Source organism: Paroedura picta, chromosome 13, assembly GCF_049243985.1.
Source record: "Paroedura picta isolate Pp20150507F chromosome 13, Ppicta_v3.0, whole genome shotgun sequence".
NCBI lineage: Eukaryota > Metazoa > Chordata > Lepidosauria > Squamata > Gekkonidae > Paroedura > Paroedura picta.
In genome coordinates, this window is record NC_135381.1 from 12,564,161 (window position 1) to 12,584,816 (window position 20,656).

Here is a 20,656-nt window from a genome sequence, read left to right on the forward strand (position 1 = left end):
CATTTGGAAGCTTTGCTGGGCGGACACCAGCTGAGATGTCGGTGAGCTCTGTGGCGCCCGTGGGCACCATGTTGGAGTCCCCTGTCCTAAGGAGTCTCAACTAGCAGGTGTTGAGCAGCGGGTTGGACTAGATGGCCTGTATAGCCCTTTCCAACTCTATGATTCTGTGATTTTGTTAGGAAAGCCTGAGGTCTTGGAGAGCCTCCAGCACTCAAAAGAGACTATCCTGAATCAAACAGGCCATAGTTTCTGATCTAATAAGTAATTTTTTGCTTCTAGGAAGTCCTGGTACTATGCTACTGTTACTATGAGCACTATTTATAATAATAAAATCGTGATAATGATGTTGATCGGCACCTTCATAGAGCTCTGGCTTCCTGAAATTGCCACTGCAGGTCCAATGGAAGAATATTAATTCTGGATGCAGAATTTCCTTGGAATTAAAAAAAAAAGTTTTATAAAAGTCGGCTGGAGACCTTACTAGCAATACTTAAAACCAAACACCACAAAACGTAAAGCAAAACAACAACAACACACACACAAATACCAGAGATGGTAAATTAATTCCCAGATTTGCAAAAGTAGTTTACCAAAGTCTGGAGAATGGAAGGCGTGTAATGTGAATATGCACGCAGGGAAATTCCTCTTGACAGGAAGAGACTTGGAGAGCTTTCTGCAGCTAATCGAATTCAATAAAAAAAAAGACGGTTCCGGACCCATCCCAAGGAAACCCCGGGGGTTTCCGCCGTATCCTTTTTGGAGAAAGTGATACCCAAGCTTTTCCGCGGAAAGCCAAAGCGGCCACTTGCGGCTTTATAGTCCCCCCTGCTGGCCGTCGGTGGATCAACGCGAAAAGGGGAGCCCGATCCAAGATCGCGAATGTGAATATTTGCGCGGAGTTCTGGGAGCTACTTTCGTGCGAGATGAAACGATTAGAGATAAAGGACCACAGAGATATTGCTGGTTGGCATCGTCTGAAATAACGACCTGTTTATAGGAAATCACAACAACTTCTTTCCCCTTGCCGGTTGTGGCAACACAGAAACGGCCCGTTTACTCAGAAGTAAGTGCCCCTGGCATCAGGAGGATTTACTCCCGAGGAAATGTGCGCACAGCATTGCAGTCTGGCGGATTCGACTGGCAGCCGTGCAGCGCGGGGTCAAGGGCACCGCAGAGAGGAAGTTCCGCTTTACTTAAGCCTTGGCAGGCCGGAGACCGGGCAGACGCCGGATCCGGCACTTTTTCAAGGTCATTTTGCAGCTCGAACAGTGCGTCGAAAGGGCATGATCCAGCGCGCGCACAATGGGCCCGGGAGAAAAAGGATCCCGAGGGATCACGTTTCGTTTCGCCTTCAAAACGCCGCCAGGAGTCCCTTCTGCTTCTTTTGGCCGCAAACTCTGGCAAGGAAAGATTCAAATGGGTCGCCGGGCTGGTCTGAAGCAGCCCAATAAAACCAGAGTCCAGAAGCACCTTTAAGATCAACCAAGATTGATTCAGGGCGTGAGCTTTCGAGTGCAAGCACTCGAAAGCTCACGCCCTGAATCAATCTTGGTTGGTCTTAAAGGTGCTCCTGGACTCTGGTTTACTGGACTCTTCCTCAGAGTTCTTAGTCTGAGGAAGAGTGCTTGCACTCGAAAGCTCACGCCCTGAATAAAACTTTGTTGGTCTTGCACTCGAAAGCTCACGCCCGGAATAAATCTTTGTTGGTCTTAAAGATGCTCCTGGCCAACCGAGTTCCCAGCCCTGTCCTTGCAAGCCACTCCCAGCGGCCTGCCAGCCGCTTGAGCCCAAGATCGCAGGCGCTTACTCGGGAGTAAAGGCCCCCGGGTGCCTAGGAGGGAAGGAGCGAGGGAGGGAAGGAGGGAAGGAGGGCGGGGGCGGGGGCGGGGGCGGGGGCTCCGAGTCCGGGCGTCTCCTCTTTCCCCTTCCCGGCCTCCGCGGGGAGGGAGCCAGCCGTCGAGGGCGCGGCCGGCGGAGGCTCTCGGGGCGGGATCGCCTGGGCTGCTGCGGCCGCGTTGCCTTTGCTGCTCGCCTCTAGGTCGCTGCCCCGAAGATGCCGCTGGAGCTGAGCGGCTGGGACGGGCCGCTGGCCCTGAGCGAGGCGGACGAGAAGCCGGCGCAGGCCCTGCGAGTGCGCTACGGGGCGGCGGAGATCGAGGAACTGGGCCAGGTGCTCACCCCGACCCAGGTAAGCCCCGCTCCGGACCCCCTCCAAGCCCGTCATCCGCATCTGGCCCCCCCCCCCCCACACACACACACACTCCTGGGCCCTTTACGCACACGTTGGATAAGGCACTTTCGAAGGAGATTTTGCTGTCCTGCACGGGAAAATCCGGCTGCAAAAGCACATTATAAGTGCAAATCCTGCATGTGTGGAATGGGCCCTGGACAGACAGACAGGCCCAGAGGTAGGTTTCCGCAGGTCCCAGTGTTTAATGTGAAGAGGATGTAAAGAAGAACAGCTTTATGGTTGCTAAAGGACAGGCTCTGCTGGAGTAGCTTTCTTTGACTTCCTTTCTGGGGGAAATGGAGGACGTGGTTAGGCGCTTTGTACCATTTTACTTTGGAAAAATCCCAGTGGCCACCAGCAGTCGATCGGCAATATGTCTTGAGTCTTTGTGGAGCTTGGGCTGACCCTCTGAGAAGACGAGGCCCTGGCAAAGACCATGAAGCCAGGGGAAGTCGGAGGCGTCAGGAAAAGACAGAGACCCAACAGAGGATGGATTGAGATTCAGTCAAGGAAGCTGGGGGAACCGGTTGCAAGCCCTGAGCAAGGCCCTGAAGGATCATAGGATGTTTCGGAGGACAAGAATTCACCACCATAAGTTGGAAGCGAGTGGACAGTGCTTCATATGTGCATGCATGTATTTTTCCTGCATTTTCTTTAAGGACCAGCGAGTCTGACGGAGGAGTCAGTATAATTTCAGCCAGTTTGAGCCTTTAAGTGGTATTTACTGGGTTTTACCATGATGTGGAGTGTAGGATTCACCCTGATTTTTTTTTAAAGGATAGAAAAAGGAGGGACGGACCAGAACCAGTTGGATGAAATTAATTCCAAAGAAATTCTGGAAGACATCCGGAAGACGTTCCTGACAGTCAGAGCAGTTTCTCAGTGGAACAGGCTTCCTCGGGAGGTGGTGGGTTCTCCATCTTTGGAGATTTTTAAACAGAGGCTGGATAGCCATCTGACGGGGAGGCTGATTCTGTGAAGGCTCAAAGGGGTGGCAGGTTACAGTGGATGAGCGAGCGGGTTGTGAGTGTCCTGCATAGTGCAAGGGGTTGGACTAGATGACCCAGGAGGTCCCTTCCTACTCTATGATTCTATGAAAACATGGAAATCAGATCAGTAAAATAATACTGACACCCTGATCTATGGCATTATGGACCCTGCTGAGGTCTCCTCCCTCCCAAACCCTTCTCTCCCAAATCTCTGCCCCCGAAATCTCCAAATATATCCCAGATTAGAGCTGACAATGCTAGGTGACATAAACATTAAAAGATCAAGAATGATTTCCTATCTTTGGCTTCTTGGAGGAAAGATGGCATACAAAAGAGAATAAATGAACACATTCACATTATAATTTGGAAGGATGTTGTGTTACACAGTTACAAAAAACAGGCCAACCGTAAAAGATGGGGTACAGTCCCCACCAAGATAAAATATTTCAGGCTTCATAGCTTGCAAGGAAAAAATACTCCTGAAGAGAGTTCTCACAGTTGAGCATTGTTGAGTAACTGCCTGGGCTATTGTTCCTGCCAGCCAATCGCAACTCTCGGAGCAAGCCCCTCCTTTGCATACGTACCGCTATATAAGCCGTGAGGAGCAAGGTCACCTTCATTTGCAGTGGCACCAGGGACCTGAAGAGGAGGGAAAAGCACACCGCCATGGCTGCAACCGCCGCAAAAGGCCAGAAGAAGCCGAGGAGGAGGAACAGGCCCCAGAAGAACCCGACCAAGCCAAGCAGGCTTCCTTCTGGATCGAGGAGAAACGTTTGCCTCATCAAGTTTCCCAAGAGCTGCCACCTCCAGAGCTGCCCGCTCATGTCCTGGTGCTTCAACAAGCGGATGCAGGACAACGTCCTCTCCTTCCGCATGGCCAACCACCCCCTGGGCGCCTTCTGGGCGGCAGCCTACCGCCGGATGACCATGCGGGTGGCTGGGAAGACGCCGGACTGCACCCACGTCTTCCCGGATTTCCTGAAGGCCACCCTCAGGGCCATGGACAGGAGACACGCCAAGCGAAAGGGCGCCCCTGCGGAGAAAGCAGCCAAGCCGAGGAGGCGCTACTCTGACGAGGAGATCTTCTACAGGCTGGCCGAGCCCTCCGCCCTGAATGAGGTGGACGCTGGCCCCTCCGGCACAGAGGCCAAGACCCCGGATGCAGCTACAGCAGCAGGTGTCCTTACTCTCCCTGAGTCACTGGCAGGGGCACCTCAGCCCATAGTAGGCTAAAGGAACATCCCTCCCCTTCTCTCCACAGCCAGTTGCAGGCCTGTGAGGAGACCCGGGAGAAGGGAGAGGAGGAGAAGCCACCACCGGCCTGCCTGAAAGATCCACGAGCCCCGAGGACACCATCTGCACCCAAAACAATCCCCAGCAGGGCCCACTTGGCCGAGCCGAGGAACTGAGTTTTAATTTGAGAAAGGATTAGACGTGTTTCTGCGTGATTAAGGTCTAGGACAATCCCTGAACCCATCCCCTGGGGAAGGAAGATATTTCTCTCCCGGGAAACAGGCGACACAAAGGAACTGCCCGACACTCTTAAGTGAGGATTGTCGACTCTTGGGTGTCCCCCCTCCCCCCAAGGAAATTCATCTCATCTCAAAATACTAATAAAGCTGGATCTTTGACACCATGCATGTTGTGTGGTTGTGGACTTCCTTCTGACACGGGGACACATTGGGGAGGAGTTACGCTTGAGATACAGCCTCCCCAAGTGAGGGCATGCTGCAAGTTGGTCGATTCGTAGAATAATGGGAAAAATTATTGTACATGACATGCCAAGACTGTGACATCATTTCTGATGCACCTCTGAAAACAACATTGTAGTCAGGGTTACATGCTAGAATTCCCACCAATAGGGCAAGGCCAGAACTGGGAGGAATCCTATGGCATTGTGCTGGCACAGTGACGTCACTTCTGTGGTCACAGCGGGAGTGATGATGTCGCCTCAGAATAACGCCTCCCTCCATGTCTCCACCCACTTCATCTCTTGCTGCTTGTCACACTCGGAAGGCGTAAACAACCCCCTGTACTGTGTGCTTCAACTTCCTTCTGCAGTAGAAGAAGTAACAAAAGAGTTGCCTTATGGGATGGCTGTAGGCTGAAAAAATAATCCATAAACGCAGCTATTAGTATTACACACAAACCAGTTTATAGTCCTGTAGGTGTAAACCTGTCGTGTCAAACACGGGTCTTGAAAACTGGTTTGACAAGAGGAAAGACCTCCAGAGTCAATCCAAAATGGCTGCCACGGAAGATCAGCTGGCATTCCCCCTTGTGGGATTACCCGGCCTTCAGTGCCCAAAGGACTGCCATTTCAGACCAACCAATTGCCACAATAATGAACCTTGACTTGGTGCAAAGATCTATTTATTGGGTGAATGTGAGTAGAACTGATCAATGCATTGCCAAAACTAAGAAACAAGAGCAAGGGAGCGCTTGTGTCAATTCCCCCATGCCTGCTTCACCATAGCTTGTTTTCGGTGAGAAACAGGCTCCGCAGGATATAAGACGTGACGACTCTCTGTGAAACAAAATAAAGGCCGGGGAGGAGCCTAACAAGGACACATAGCCCAGCCTGTGCCAACCCCGCTGTCCACCAGTAACATTTAGCAAGCCAATGGGGAACTGGTACCAGGCCAGATCAAAGGGTTCCTGTTGGTTAGGCGCAATCAACAGGTGAGGTACTGTACATATAAAAGGGGAGGAAATCATAAGTGAATGCATAAAGGAATACATGACAGCTGAAAGAATCCACATCTGACAGCGTTAAATTTCACAGCACTGTTCTTGACCATGTCTACATTTAACTGAGATGGAGAGAGGGGTTATTGGACCTTCTGACATTTCTGGTTTTATTTCGTAGGTGTGAGATCAGAAGAAATTTAGCCATTTTCTTCATTTAATTCTGGGGCCCCCTTCCGTTGCTCTTGGCCTCCATGGACAGATTAAATTATAATTAAATAAAATTGCAGAGGGACACATGAGCCTAAATTGTGGAATAGCCTTTGGAGAGAACGTCTGTCCCGAAATAGGACAAAAATAGAATGGTGACCAATGAGTGTTGGGTAGGACCAGTTTAACAGGAAAACCATTCTATTCTGAACAAATCTCTTCCAGTCTTTTAAGAAATCAGCATGCCCTCACTTGGGGAGGCTGTATCTTAAGCGTAACTCCTCTCCAGTGTGTGTTCGTGTCAGAAGGAAGTCCACAACCACACAATGTACATGGTGTCAAAGATCCAGCTTTATTAGTATTTTGAGATGAGATGAATTTCCTTGGGGGGAGGGGGGACACCCAAGAGTCGACTATCCTCACTTAAGAGTGTCGGGCAGTTCCTTTGTGTCGCCTGTTTCCCAGGAAAGAAATATCTTCCTTCCCCAGGGGATGGGTTCAGAGATTGTCCTAGTCCTTAATCACGCAGAAACACGTCTAATCCTTTCTCAAATTAAAACTCAGTTCCTCGGCTCGGCCAAGTGGGCCCTGCTGGGGATTGTTTTGGGTGCAGATGGTGTCCTCGGGGCTCGTGGATCTTTCAGGCAGGCCGGTGGTGGCTTCTCCTCCTCTCCCTTCTCCCGGGTCTCCTCACAGGCCTGCAACTGGCTGTGGAGAGAAGGGGAGGGATGTTCCTTTAGCCTACTATGGGCTGAGGTGCCCCTGCCAGTGACTCGGGGAGAGTAAGGACACCTGCTGCTGTTACTGCCTCTGTCTTGGCCTCTGTGCTGGAGGGGCCAGCGTCCGCCTCATTCAGGGCGGAGGGCTCGGCCAGCCTGTAGAAGATCTCCTCGTCAGAGTAGCGCCTCCTCGGCTTGGCTGCTTTCTCCGCAGGGGCGCCCTTTCGCTTGGCGTGTCTCCTGTCCATGGCCCTGAGGGTGGCCTTCAGGAAATCCGGGAAGACGTGGGTGCAGTCCGGCGTCTTCCCAGCCACCCGCATGGTCATCCGGCGGTAGGCTGCCGCCCAGAAGGCGCCCAGGGGGTGGTTGGCCATGCGGAAGGAGAGGACGTTGTCCTGCATCCGCTTGTTGAAGCACCAGGACATGAGCGGGCAGCTCTGGAGGTGGCAGCTCTTGGGAAACTTGATGAGGCAAACGTTTCTCCTCGATCCAGAAGGAAGCCTGCTTGGCTTGGCCGGGTTCTTCTGGGGCCTGTTCCTCCTCCGCGGCTTCTTCTGGCCTTTTGCGGCAGTAGCAGCCATGGCGGTGTGCTTTTCCCTCCTCTTCAGGTCCCTGGTGCCACTGCAAATGAAGGTGACCTTGCTCCTCACGGGCTTATATAGCGGTACGTATGCAAAGGAGGGGCTTGCTCCGAGAGTTGCGATTGGCTGGCAGGAACAATAGCCCAGGCAGTTACTCAACAATGCTCAACTGTGAGAACTCACTTTTGGGCACCTGGATGTAAAAAAAAAATAAAACTGCAGGCAAACTTAAGCCTGAGGTGAGGTCCCTTGGCTTCAGTGGGAAACACTAAGGATGTGTTAAGGAGTTTTTTTGCCTTGCAAGCAATGAAGCCTGAAAAGATGTTATCTTTGGCTAGATTCAGCCCTGGCTTTGATGCTTGAGGGTCGTTGGTTTGGGTTTTCTTTTGGTTTTTTTGTCGGTATCTTTGTGCAACTCAAGGTGAATGTTGAATTTTGAGAAAATAAACTGTTGTTTCCCCTCTGACACACACATCCAAATGATCCTGTAAATTTTAATTATTAGCTTTCTAATCCTGTCTTTTGGGAGACCGCAAAGGATGTCCTTGCAGTGGGAGGCAACGGGCAAAGCACCTCTGTGGAATCACTTCCCTTGGACTTCCTTGCCAGCTCTAAGTTGAAGAATTCCTGGAGGTTTGGGGGTGGAGCTTGGGGAGGGAACTCAGCAGAGGTGTGATGCCGTGGGTTTCATTCCCCACTCCTCTACATGCAGCCAGCTGTGTGACCTTGTGCTCATCACTGTTCTCTTAGAGCTGTTCTCACAGAGCAGTTCTGTTAGAGCTCTCTCAGCCCCACCTACCTCACAGGGTGTCTGTTTTGGGGAGAGGAAGGGAAACGTGTTTGTAAGCCGCTTTGCAACTCCTTCGGGGACTGAAAAGCAGGCTGTTACAAACCTAGCTTTTCTTGATCGAGGCCACCCCAGAAAGTTGCCTTTTCTCCGGGGAAAGTGATTTCTATAGTCGGAAGATCTCTTGTAATTCCAGAAGAACTCTGGTCCTCGCCTGGAGGGCTGGCAACGCTACTGCCTTGAGTCAACACCAACTTAGTGCTTCACAACATACACACTTCCTGTGTTTTCTTCCAAGAAGCTCACAAGACCATACATAACAATCCCTTCCGTTTTACGCTCACAACATTGTGAGTTAGGTTAGGTGCAGAATAGTTCAAGGTCACCTAGTGTGAAGGCCTTGAATCTGGGCCTCTCCAGCCAGTTTCCTTTCTTTTCTCCCCTCTCTAATGGGGAAAGTACCGGTCCTGCTGAAAGCAGTCATAATTTCCCTTTATATTCCCATGTCCTAAAGCTGGGGTAGTCAAACTGCGGCCCTCCAGATGTCCATGGACTACAATTCCCAGGAGCCCCTGCCAGATGTCCATGGACTACAATTCCCAGGAGCCCCTGCAAGCAGATGTCCATGGACTACAATTCCCAGGAGCTCCTGCAAGCAGATGTCCATGGACTACAATTCCCAGGAGCCCCTGCCAGCAGATGTCCATGGACTACAATTCCCAGGAGCCCCTGCAAGCAGATGTCCATGGACTACAATTCCCAGGAGCCCCTGTCAGCAAATGCTGGCAGGGGCTCATGGGAATTGTAGTCCATGGACATCTGGAGGGCCGCAGTTTGACTACCCCTGTCCTAAAGCTTGTGTGATCTCCGTATCTTGTTCATATGGGCTGTGTGTGCTTCATTTTAGGGTCGTATTAATGAAGACGTGGGCATGCACACATAAGCTTATACCAAGAATAGAACTCTGCTGGGTATAAGGGTGCCCCCGGACTCCAATTCTGCTCCTAAGGATGCCACTGGAGTCCAACTTGGTTCACGATGGTCAAGGTTCCGAATTTATGCCACGTTCACATTTCTGGCACTACTTTCACTTGGTAACTGCGCCGGAGTTGTTGATTTTTAAGAAATCGGGCATGTTCCAGTTTGTTTATATGAAGCCCGATCTGGAAACTTGACAAACCCTCCAGAGGAAGAAAACGGACACGGGGTCATATTAGGTAATTCATGGAAAGCAAAGGATGTTTCTTTCCTAATCACAAAGCAGCCTTTGATGCTTCGGTGCAGAGTGGGTGGAGGGGAAGGAGGAAGGGACTGCTGGATCCCTTATATTCCAGCTTCCCCGCCCCCCCCCCACACACACTCAGAATTACCACTCACTGAGATGGTTCTCTCATCCACAGAGTTGCCAGCTCTGGGGGTGGGGTGGGGGTGGAGATCTTGGGGGAGGAGCCTGAAAAGGGTGGGGTTTGCACAGGGGATGGGCTTCAACAAATTATAATGCTTTAGAACTGCCTTTCTCAGCTCTTCTTGCCACTGAGAATCCCCTGAAACATTATTCGGGCTTCGAGAAACCTCAGAAGTGGCACAGTCATGCAGAATATAATTGGGACGCCTAGCTACGTACATGCCCACCTGGGGTTCCTCCCCCTTCCTACCGCCTCCAGGCTCATCATTAACCATTTTGGGAGGGAGGGGCAGAGCAGCATGGCCATATATGGTCATATCACCTGATAAATGTTTAACACAGGGGTAGTCAAACGGTGGCCCTCCAGATGTCCATGGACTACAATTCCCAGGAGCCTCTGCCAGCATTCGCTGGAGGGCCGCAGTTTGACTACCCTTGGTTAACGCATGTTAAAAAAAATATATGTAAAGATTAACCCATTCGGGAAACCCCACCAGGGCCATCATGAAACCCTGGTTGAGAAAACCAGCCATCTGGGTGTCTACCTTCCAAAATAAGCATTTTCTCCAGGTGAACTGGTCTATCGTCTGGAGATCAGGTGTAATAGCGGGAGCTCTCCGACAACAGCGCATATAACATGTATGTTGCACATGGTTCCAGGGTACAAAACGGAACGCATGAAACAGCCCGGATGTAGCATGTTTTTGTGATTCCTTCTCGGAGGGTTTTTGTGCTCGGGAAAGGAAAAATAACCTGGCAGCTTGCCAGTCATTCTCCAGTTATGAAACTTTGCTTCGTTGGGGCTCCTCCGGAGCTCTGATGTAAGGGATGTTTATTTGCGCTGGCTTTCGGGGCTGGGGGTTAGCCAGGAAAGGGCTGCATGCAATGCCGGTCTGGATTTCAGTCATGCTTCTCTGCAAGAGAATGTCATGTACAAAGGTTTCTGAACCAAGGGGATTTGTGGAAAGGTGGGTGGGGGTGGAGTGATCTTTTATATAACCAAGTCCCGGATAGTCATACTAATGACTCTTCTAGGTCCTTCCAGGTCAAATGTTCCAAAAGTCATATCTGTAACTCAAAGAAAGGTTGTGTATGCATGATTTGAGCATGCAGTGTGTACTTCGGTGTTTTTTACGTTTTTAAATGTTGTTTAGGGAATGGATGCGTTAGGTTTGTCTTCATTTGGTAGAGAGCAGCTTTAAGGGCCAAGTAAAAGTTCAGTTGACCAATGAAGGAACAAATCCTTCTCCTTTCCCTGTAGATTCTGGGTTGCAGAGGGAAACATAAAGGCTCTCTTGAGGAATCGGAACACAAACACCCATGAAGAACCTCAGTGTTTAGAGGCAGTGTATCTCCGAGCAACAGATGCTGAGAGCTGATAAGGCAGTGGTTCTCAACCTTCCTAATGTTGTTCCTCATGTTGTGGTGACCCCAAGCCATAAAATTATGCAAGTGTTCTTTCACAGAAATTAAACCCAAACTGGCCAATGGTGTGAAGATCCATTGTTCATGATTGTATATAAATTGTTTTTTTCCTGGGGTTTCTCAGTTCAGTTCTACCTTTTGTCCCACCATGCTGATCTCGCTCTTTTCCGCTACTCCAGACAGACGAAATCTCTATCTCGATCTACCCTGCAAGGCTGTTGTGTGGATGGCGCCCCCCCCCCCGGCCAAGCTGCTTGCCCTGCCACAACCCCTGTGAAATGGTTGTTCGACCCCCAAAGGGGTCCCAACCCCCAGGTTGAGAACCGTGATAAGGGATGGCCTTATCGCTTTACTACCTTTGAGGACAGCCATGGCTTGGATGCCCTTCAACACAGGATGATGATCTCTGTTTTTACCATGGGGACCATAACACAACCAAATCAGATATTCCAAAACCATCTTACACAGCTGCTCTTAATTACCACCACATTTTGAGTCCGGAAGGAATTTCCCTTCAGGCCAGATTGGCCAGTGACTGTGACGCTATTATTTCCTCTCAGTGTTGTTTGTACAACTTGAAGGAAGCCATCTGGATTGCGCTACTAAGTCGTTCCCCCCTCGCAGGCTCTTCTGGTGGGCCAAACAAAACTTGCGTGTTCATTTGCTAGCCTGTCTGACTGTAATAGTATATCTCCCACTAGCATTCTCATAGAGCTAGGCTGTCGTGGTCTGAGTATAAGAACACATCTTCGGCAGAATCCTACGGATGTAGGCTCATTTATGTTGGAGGAGAAACAGATTACGCTCTCTCTGTCTTGGCGTTCGGAGCGGGCTGTGATGTAGCTTTAGGCTAGACAGGTCAGGTCCCTAAACATCTTGTCCCTCTCTGATCCTTTATTGTTGCCCCTTTGAAGTTGGACTGATAGATCTCAGGGCATCCTGGTCTTCTTCCTGCTTCTTTTACAACCTTTTTCTCTCTCCCAGAAGACTCTCCATCTTTGGAATCTCCCTGTATCCTATCCAGGTAGCACAGAATACTCTGCTCTATGTGGTAATGGATTTCCTCTAATATAGCCTTTCTCAGCATGCTTCAGGCTTCAAGAAACCCCAAAAGTGGCAAGATCATGCAGACTGTGGGTGGGAAGCATAACCCAGGGCCCCTTCCCTTCCACCCGCATCAGGCCCATCATTGGCCATGGGGAGGGGGGTCAACATGATCATATGCGGTCATATCACCCAATAAATGTTTAACACATTTATAAAATATACTAGGGGCAAAGCCCATTTATAAAAATGGGCAGTAGCAGGGGCCTGTATAAGGATGGGTGCCCACCGCCAACCGACACGCAGCCATGGTGGCAGCAGTGTTTTAAAAAAATCTGCACCACCAATCAAATTTCTAGTAGCCAATGAGAAACCTTGTGATGCAAAAGCTGGCCCTGCTTATGTTCCAAAAAAACTGGGCACCAGGGAAGACGGTGATGGGTGCCAGGGTACCATGTTGGGGACACCTGCCGTACATGGCTGGCTGCATGGCATCACACCCTGTCCCCGCATGCAAGATTACGCTGTGTTCCCCAAATGGCAACAGGAACCAGAAGAAACACCTGGGAAGAACACCTGTTGCAGATGATGAAGATTTTAAATCTGGTTGCAGGAAGTTCCCGGTTAGATCAGAGCCATCTGTGGGGATGGGGGGGACAAGTGTTTAATATTCTTCTCTTCTATCACTGGTTGGCTAAATATAGAATTTTCTAAGCTAATTTTCTCCATGCAGGAGGGAAATGGCTATTTTGCCTTCTCATAGATGGGGAAATGGCTGAAAGTGGAGCATTTTGAGTGGAGAAATATTAAAAGGTTACTGCTCATTGGCCTGTCACTGCTAAAATTTGAAGTCGCCTGCACCTTCATCTTACAAAAAATAAAATGAGATGCTCAAATTTTGGTTATTTCTGATGCTTTCCTTCATGAAACCTGTGTTTTTTTTAACTCTGGCAGGTCCAGAACTGTCCAACATCCATTGAGTGGGATGGCTGCGATCCACAGAAACTCTACACTTTGATCCTTACAGACCTGGATGTTCCAAGCAGGGCGAACCCAAAGCTCAGGTGAGAACGCCCAGGTGCTGGGGCTATGCACCGCATTTATGCTCCGTCTTTGTAGCTGAGGCTTGAGGCATCTCACGCCCTTTAACAGCAGCCGATCTAGTAAAAGCAGTAGAGGAGAGACGATGCATAAAGCTGGATTCCAGATTCAGAGAATGCAGAAATGACAGTATAGAACACACAACAAACCAAGCATTAAGCAGGATTACAACCCTGGAGGACAATGTGACAGTGGCCAAGTCCCCCTCTTCCATGATGGGGCAGAGGCTGATGAATCAGCCAAAATAGATCACACCTACTTGGCTGTCTTTTGATTATTTGGGGGCTTTTTTGCCCACTTGCTTCCTCTACATCTTGTGACGGGCTCTGTCTGAGTGTTTGGCTTTCCTTAAGAGGGAATATTTTACCTGCAAGGGGGTAGTATAGAACTTCTCTAAAGGAAGCCTTACCATGAGCATCATTTCACTCCGTGTAAGCGCTGCTATGGTTGTTTAGGAATTACAACCGTCGGTACATTTGGGGGAAATGACAACATTCATTCAAGCTACACAAGGGACTTCTGTCTTATATTCTTTATCCTCCCTTTATTGACAGGATCCGTTCAAGATAGTGTCTGTACTTGTTGGGGGATGTACAGGGGAGAGTACACGTAATGAATTTTGCTGATCATTTTCAGAACTTTTTGTATTGATTGAAACTAGTCTTTGCAGAATTCTTGGGTTCCGTTGCCAAAGAACTCACAATAATATTTCGGATGGACTTTGATGATCCTGAGGTTGGGATGTGTGTTCTGTTATAGAGGCAGGAGACTGAGAGCCTGGTGATATCCATTGCAGAGACAGTGGCCAGTGTTAGGTTCTTAACTGTACAGAAATTGAATCTGTGTCACCATAGATAGGCCTCTCAAGATTCAGGGATCTCCCCCATCTACACATAAAACCAAAGCGGTTGAGTGGATTCTTGTTGCTTCACCTTGCTCGTTTGTTTAACTCCCTGCAAGTAGAAAACTAGCACAACCTTTCTTCCTGATGTGCTAACTTTCTACTTACAGGAAGGTGTTTATTTTCCTTAATTGTGGAAATAATAATATTGGTGTCTCCCACCTGCAATCTGAAGCAATGCATTCTACTAGCTTCATGCTGCCGCCGTGGAAACTCGAACCTATCACAAATGACGCTCCCCCTATGAGTGTGATGAATTTCAGACTGGCACATGTGATGGGAGACTAATGGGAAAACTGAATTCCTCTGTTGAAGTCTGAATGCTCATATTTCCCCATTTTATGGCTTTAGAGAATGGCACCATTTCCTGGTAACCAACATGAAGGGCAGTGACATCAGCAGTGGCTATACCCTGTCAGAATACGTGGGATCGGCACCTTCTAAAGGCACAGGTAGGTAATCCATGGTGTGCCTTAAAAATAATTTCTCTCTCTCTGAGCTCAGTGGTCCCTTGATCCCTACTGGCAGGCTGAGGCCTGTGGAAGCTCCAGAGACGGGTTTTCTGTGTAAGGAGGCAGCTGATCTGCATTGAGCTACAGATAGGCCTCCAGCTGTGCAACTGCCTCAGTGTCACAAGGGGAACCCTGGTTAGATGGATTACTTCCCCATGTTAGATTGGGAGATGTACATCAGTGGCTAATCCTGTGCGCATGCACCTCAGCAGTTCTGCACACACACTGGCTGCATGCAGACTCCAGGATACGCCAGAATTAAATTCCACCTTGCCGTGACAAACGTGAACATGGCTGGGTCCGCGCTCCACCCTCCTTGCCTAGAATGCACAACTGAACTCCACTCACCCATGATGTCCAACTGCATGGCTCTAGACAAATTAGCATTTCCATGTCTCATAAACCGGGATTCTAAAACAGAGCAAACAAACTTCAGTTCCTTCTCAGGCACAAGAATTCAGACCTCCTGGTCACTGAAAATTGTTTATTTTTTTTGCTCCACACAAGACAGGAGCGGGTGGAGAGAGCAGCAAGGCACTACGAATATCACTGTGTCTTTGGATTTCTTAAACATGCAGTTGGTAAAGGGATGTTTGGTTCAAGCGGGGCTGGCTTGCCAGGGCACTGCTCTGACATTACAGGGTCTTGTTTTCATGGCTCTCTGACTCAGCTGGTCCCTGGCTGGTGACTGGGCAGTGGGTCTGCTCTTTCTCTGAGTATTTAGAAGAAGATTTCGGCTTTCTGCAGGGCCTGCAAAACAGAGCTCTTCCGCCAGGTCTATGGTTGAGGCCAGCCTGGCAAGGAAGATCTGACGGGCATACACTTATTGAATGCAGATCTGCATACACTTATTGAAGATCTGCGTTCCTCCTCACATCCCTATATTAGTTCTTGGTGGGGTTAGAGTGGTTTCTCCGTTACAGTTTTTATTGTTGGAGTCTGATATGTATATGTATACGTCCGATATGGTTTTAATGGGGTTTTTAATTTTGGATGAATTTGTAACCCGCCAAGAGCCAGAGATGAGAGTGGCCGGCAATAAGCCTAATAATAATAATAATCCTAATAATAATAATAATAATAATAATAATAATAATAATAATAATAAGGCACTCTACATGGAAGGGCAGTGAAGCCGGAGCTGCCTGGCAGGGACATGGCGTTCAAGACCAGTCCTGGCACTCAGAAAGCAAGCAGGAAGGGTGTGTGTTGATTGATTTTGGGGTGGGGAGGCTATGGAGGAATTAGCTTGGCAAAGCTGCTTTGGATCAACTCTGAACGCTGTCCAAACCAGGTTCAGGGAAAGAGGGAGGAGTTTTTCTTTTGCCCCAGCAGCTTCTTAACTTTTTGCCTGACAGAGTTGCTTCAGGCTCTTTTTCGTGAGGGAACATGATAGCCCTGTGCGCTGACAAGGCATCCGTATCCTAGGGAACGCCTGGGTTTTGTCAACCGACCAAATAACACCTCCCTGCGACCATTTCAGGTCACACAAACAGTGTGTGGGTGGGGGTGGGGGAGGGGAGTTTTTCCCAGCATGCATCACACTGATTTGAACTGATGTGTAGGAAGGAAGCAAAGGTAACTTGTAGCTCACCTCTCTTGCTGCACAGGGCAGGAGCCCCAGAACCAGCCCAGGTAAAGTCTGAAGCAGCCCCACAAAGGCATGGACTTTGACAGGCCTGATAACCCCAGGCTCAGCTCCCAGTTGTCCTCCTGAACCCAAAGAGAGAGGCTCAAGTGGGTAGCCGTGTTGGTCTGGAGCAGCTGAACAGATTTCGAGTCCAGGGGCACCTTTACGACCAACCAAGTTTTATTCAAGGCATGAGATTGTGTGTGCATGCACACTTCCTCAGATGCAATGGCATGGGATGGAAGTCATCCGTCCGTACTTGTGTAAGCCAGCCTTTCTCAACTTTTTGACAGTTGAGAAACCCTTGAAACAGTCTGCAGGCTTTGAGAAACCCCAGAAGGGGTGCAATTGTGCAGAATAATGTTGGGAAGCATAGCTTCGAACATGCCCACCTGGAGCCCCACCCCTTGCCATCTGCTCCTAGAGCATCGCCCCCAACTTCCTGTTTCACCAGAATTGATCACGTGTACCAGCACAGAGCCTTTGCATCTGTCTTATTCCCCAGCTGGCAACTCTGTGGCAGGGCCAGGCTCCAGCACTAGCAACGTAGAAGTACGATGAGAGACCTGCAGTCAAACATCTGGCTGCTTGATTAAAAGTCACGACCCGGATTTCAGGCGTCCTGCTTGCTTGCAAGTCTCCCCTCTCCCCGTTTCCTTTCTCCTCTTGCGTTCTGGCATCCTAGCCCCCACCCCCAATTCTCCCGCAGGCCTTCCTTCCTACCCTCTACTTCTAGAGCAGGGGTAGTCAACCTGTGGTCCTCCAGATGTCCATGGACTACAATTCCCATGAGCCACTGCCAGCGGTTGCTGGCAGGGGCTCATGGGAATTGTAGTCCATGGACATCTGGAGGAGCACAGGTTGACTACCCATTCTAGAGCACTGTAGCTGGCCGGCCAGCCGTGGCCAGAGATCCTCTACTCCTCTGTGGCCATGAGGACAATTTGGCTGATCGCTGCTGGGAAGCACAAAATAGATCATTACAACTTGCATTTGAATCGCCGGTGGAAAGCACGATCAAGTCATAGCAACCCGGCAGGGTTCTCAAGGCAAGAGACGTCAAGGGGGGTAGCAAACCCTGGCGTCCGTCGCTAGTCTCCCACCCGAGAACTGACCGAATTTTCCAAAACGACAAACATTGTTCTTCTCTTTATCGGTAAGGACCAAACCAAAACGGTGTCTAGATGTGTTTCGTTTTCAGTGATTATTTTTCATCAGTGGTTATGTCGTCTTTTTACATGATAATGGTATGCTCTCTAAGGACTTCCATTCAATGAATAATTCCTTATTATCCCACGGTTCGAAATACAAATAATGGTATGCTCTGGTCCTTGGCTCTCACAAGTGTGAGGATATTTGTCAAAACGACCCCTCCCCAGGACCTGGCAAGATCAGGCTAGCCTGGACCACCCAGGTCAGGGCCGGGTTCGAATTACCCCGCCCCAAATGCCTACAGAGGCATTCTTAACTATACAACAGCCCTGTTGAAAGATAAGCCTGCAGAATGCTGGTGTTCACCCTCCCAGGCTCAGGGCTGGGGAATGCCTTGGCATGCGTTCCCCTGCAGCCTGAATGGCTCTTTTCTGCAGAGAGGTATGCTTTGGCAACTGCAGCATGGCCTTGGACAATGGCAGATTCACACCCGCCTTGGGAGTTAGATACTGTCCCCCTTGTACAGTCTTGCCCCGTAATACGGCACGTCCCCTGGATTTATTTTTGGCAGGACGTTGCTGGTGGCCCCAGGGGTTCGGAGCTGGAGCCAAATCCAAAAACAAAAGTCATCTCATCCCACCTCCTGCGACCAATACCAATTGCGTGAAACAGTCTGCAAGCTTCCAAGTCCTCCAGAATGCCTTATCGCTCCAGATGCTGGAAGGCAAGAAGAGGGTGGGAAGGGGGGAAAAGTTCAAGAGTGGTCTTAATCAGGGGCAGACTAGGAGGAGAAACAGTCTATTTCACCCCCCTCCCCGCGGAGAGAGAGAGAGAGAGAGAGAGAGAGACAGCCTGCTGGGTGGTGAGGATCACACCTCACAGGGCTTGTCTGGATGCCTCTGTCTATGCACTGTGTCCAGCTTATCTGGCCTGGAGGGCGTCCATCCGCATGCCATGTACAGCTTGCCCAGGCTAGGACCCACTCTTCTAGCCGTGACGTGGCTCAAGCGCTTGTTTGAACAATGTGTCCGACCACCAGGATTTTCCTGGTAGCTATAATGGCCAGTCTTCCTCTGCTCTTAGCCTCTTTTCTCTGCACCCTATGCATTTACAGATGGTTCTCCTACAAGTTGACTTGCTGGGTTCAACCAAGACCCAGCTTGCATTCACTTCCCCTCAACTTGATGCTTCGAATTGGTCACACGTAGGGCATAAAAGGGATGACCTTCCCCCTTTAACACAGGGGTAGTCAACCTGTGGTCCTCCAGATGTTCATGGACTACAATTCCCATGAGCCCCTGCCAGCGTTCGCTGGCAGGGGCTCATGGGAATTGTAGTCCACGCACATCTGGAGGACCACAGGTTGACTAGCCCTGCTTTAACAGATTGTAGGAGTTCTCACTTCAGAGTCTAAACCTTGGTTTGTCTGTAGCTCCACTCACAGCTTGGTGTAGTGGTTAGGAGTGCCAACTTCTAATTGGTTGAGCCACATTTGATTCCCTGCTCCTCCTCCACAGACAGCGAGGTTGGTGACCTTGGGCTCACCACAGCACTGATAAAACTGTTCTGACCGAGCAGTAATCTCAGGGCTCTCTCAGCCTCACCTCCCTCACAGGGTGTCTGTGGTGGGGAGAGGAAAGGGTCGGCTGCTTTGAGACTCCTTCAGGTAGAGAAAACACTGTTTTAACTTTCCCTATTTCCTATGCTAACCGAAAATTCCCCGTAAAGAAAATGAGTAGTTTTGATTTGGGCTTCCTCAGAATCTTGTATTGCATTTTTTATTCCTGCAGGACTCCACCGGTACGTATGGCTGGTCTACGAACAGCCCCAGCGACTGACCTGCGATGAACCGGTCTTGAATAACACCTCTGCTGCCAAGCGGGAAAATTTCCGAGCTGCGTCTTTCCGCAAGAAGTACAAGCTGGGGGCCCCTGTGGCGGGCGTGTGCTACCTGGCCGAATGGGATTGCTTCGTACCAAAGATCTACGAGCAGCTGAACGTAAAATAGAGGACAGCCTAGAATTCAGATCCCACCTGGCCACAAAAGTCCCTTCTTTCTCTCTTTTTCTCTGCTCCGCCATATGCGACATGTCCAGTGGACAATCCTTGCAGCGTCAGAAAGATTTTGCCCTCTCTACCTATTTCACAACTGGAATCACTCGAGCTGCATTCAGAAGGCATTTGTGAAGTGGAAAGTATCCCCACATAGTGTGTATCCATCTCTTGGGCTCCGTTGTGTCCTCAGCCGATTTCTGCAGGGAGCTTTGAATGTGTAGCCTCCTGGGAAGCAGAAATTCCAGGATAAGTCCTTTGATAACAATATAATTTTTTCGCAATAACCCGCTTCTCTGGCTTTCAAGTTTGTTAAATGCTCAAAACATTTCCCCATAAAATGTGACTTATGTTGCAGGATTGGTTTAAGCAGAGACAGTTTATCCATGTAGCACTTGCTATGGGCCCCGCGCTATGCCTTTCCCCCCCATGGATCTGGGGCATAGCCTCTCACCTCCCCCCCACACCGTTTCCCTCTTTAAGGGCATTCAGAATGACACCCCTTTCCACTGTGGGGTCCCTTCTGCCCCCAGTCTGGCTGCTCCTGCTGCAGTTTTATTCTGCTAGGGCCTCGCAAATCATTAAACTGGCTCCGGTGCTATGGGGCCCCACGAATCCTTAAACTACTCTGGGGTTTAAGGATGAAAAATAAAGGAAGCTGCTTTATTGCAAGTCAACAACCTGGAGGAGAAAAAAAATATCCTGCCCATTTAACAGAAGTTTAATGGGATGCTCTTTGCCCAGTGTCCATTTCCAAACGATAAAACCCTATAAAGGGGGCAAAGCACTTTTTCTTCAGGTTGTTTTCAGCTCTCGTGTGTGAGTTCCATGGCAATGACCCTGTTGCATCCTCTGGTGCCTGTAGATGAGAAGAGGAGAAGAGATTTGAAACGCAGAATCATAGAGTTGGAAGGGACCTCCTGGGTCATCTAGTCCAACCCCCTGCACTATGCAGGACACTCACAACCCTATTGCTCATCCACTGTCACCTGCCACCCCCTTGAACCTTCACAGAATCAGCCTCTCCGTTATATGGCTACCCAGCCTCTGTTTAAAATTTTCCAATTTGATGGTTTCTTCTTGGAATCTGAGAGCAAGCACTTGATATGCTGCCAAGTGGCCCCAAGCATTCAGAGAGAAAATGATCTTCCGATGCTCTGAAACTGCAATTGCAATTCAGGTCTGAGACCCAGATCATTTTTTAAACCTACACTGTGGTTTTTACACATC

The 20,656-nt window shown here is 49.6% G+C and overlaps 1 protein-coding gene across 1 annotated transcript; it reads left to right on the plus strand.

Annotated features, from left to right (window-relative positions):
- Positions 1 to 1,921: 1,921 nt before the first annotated feature.
- On the plus strand, positions 1,922 to 19,713 carry LOC143822455 (phosphatidylethanolamine-binding protein 1-like). The gene is made up of 4 exons (XM_077307612.1): positions 1,922 to 2,188; positions 13,033 to 13,142; positions 14,432 to 14,532; positions 19,165 to 19,713. The coding sequence occupies exons 1-4, from the start codon at positions 2,054 to 2,056 to the stop codon at positions 19,380 to 19,382; spliced, it is 564 nt and encodes a 187-aa protein (XP_077163727.1). The 5' UTR covers positions 1,922 to 2,053; the 3' UTR covers positions 19,383 to 19,713.
- Positions 19,714 to 20,656: the final 943 nt, after the last annotated feature.

Coding starts and splice junctions, on each gene's coding strand:
- LOC143822455 (XM_077307612.1), top strand. CDS start 2,054: ATGCCGCTGGAGCTGAGCGGCTGGGACGGGCCGCTGGCCCTGAGCGAG. Junction 13,143..14,431: donor AGGGCGAACCCAAAGCTCAG/GTGAGAACGCCC, acceptor TTATGGCTTTAG/AGAATGGCACCATTTCCTGG. Junction 14,533..19,164: donor GGCACCTTCTAAAGGCACAG/GTAGGTAATCCA, acceptor TTATTCCTGCAG/GACTCCACCGGTACGTATGG.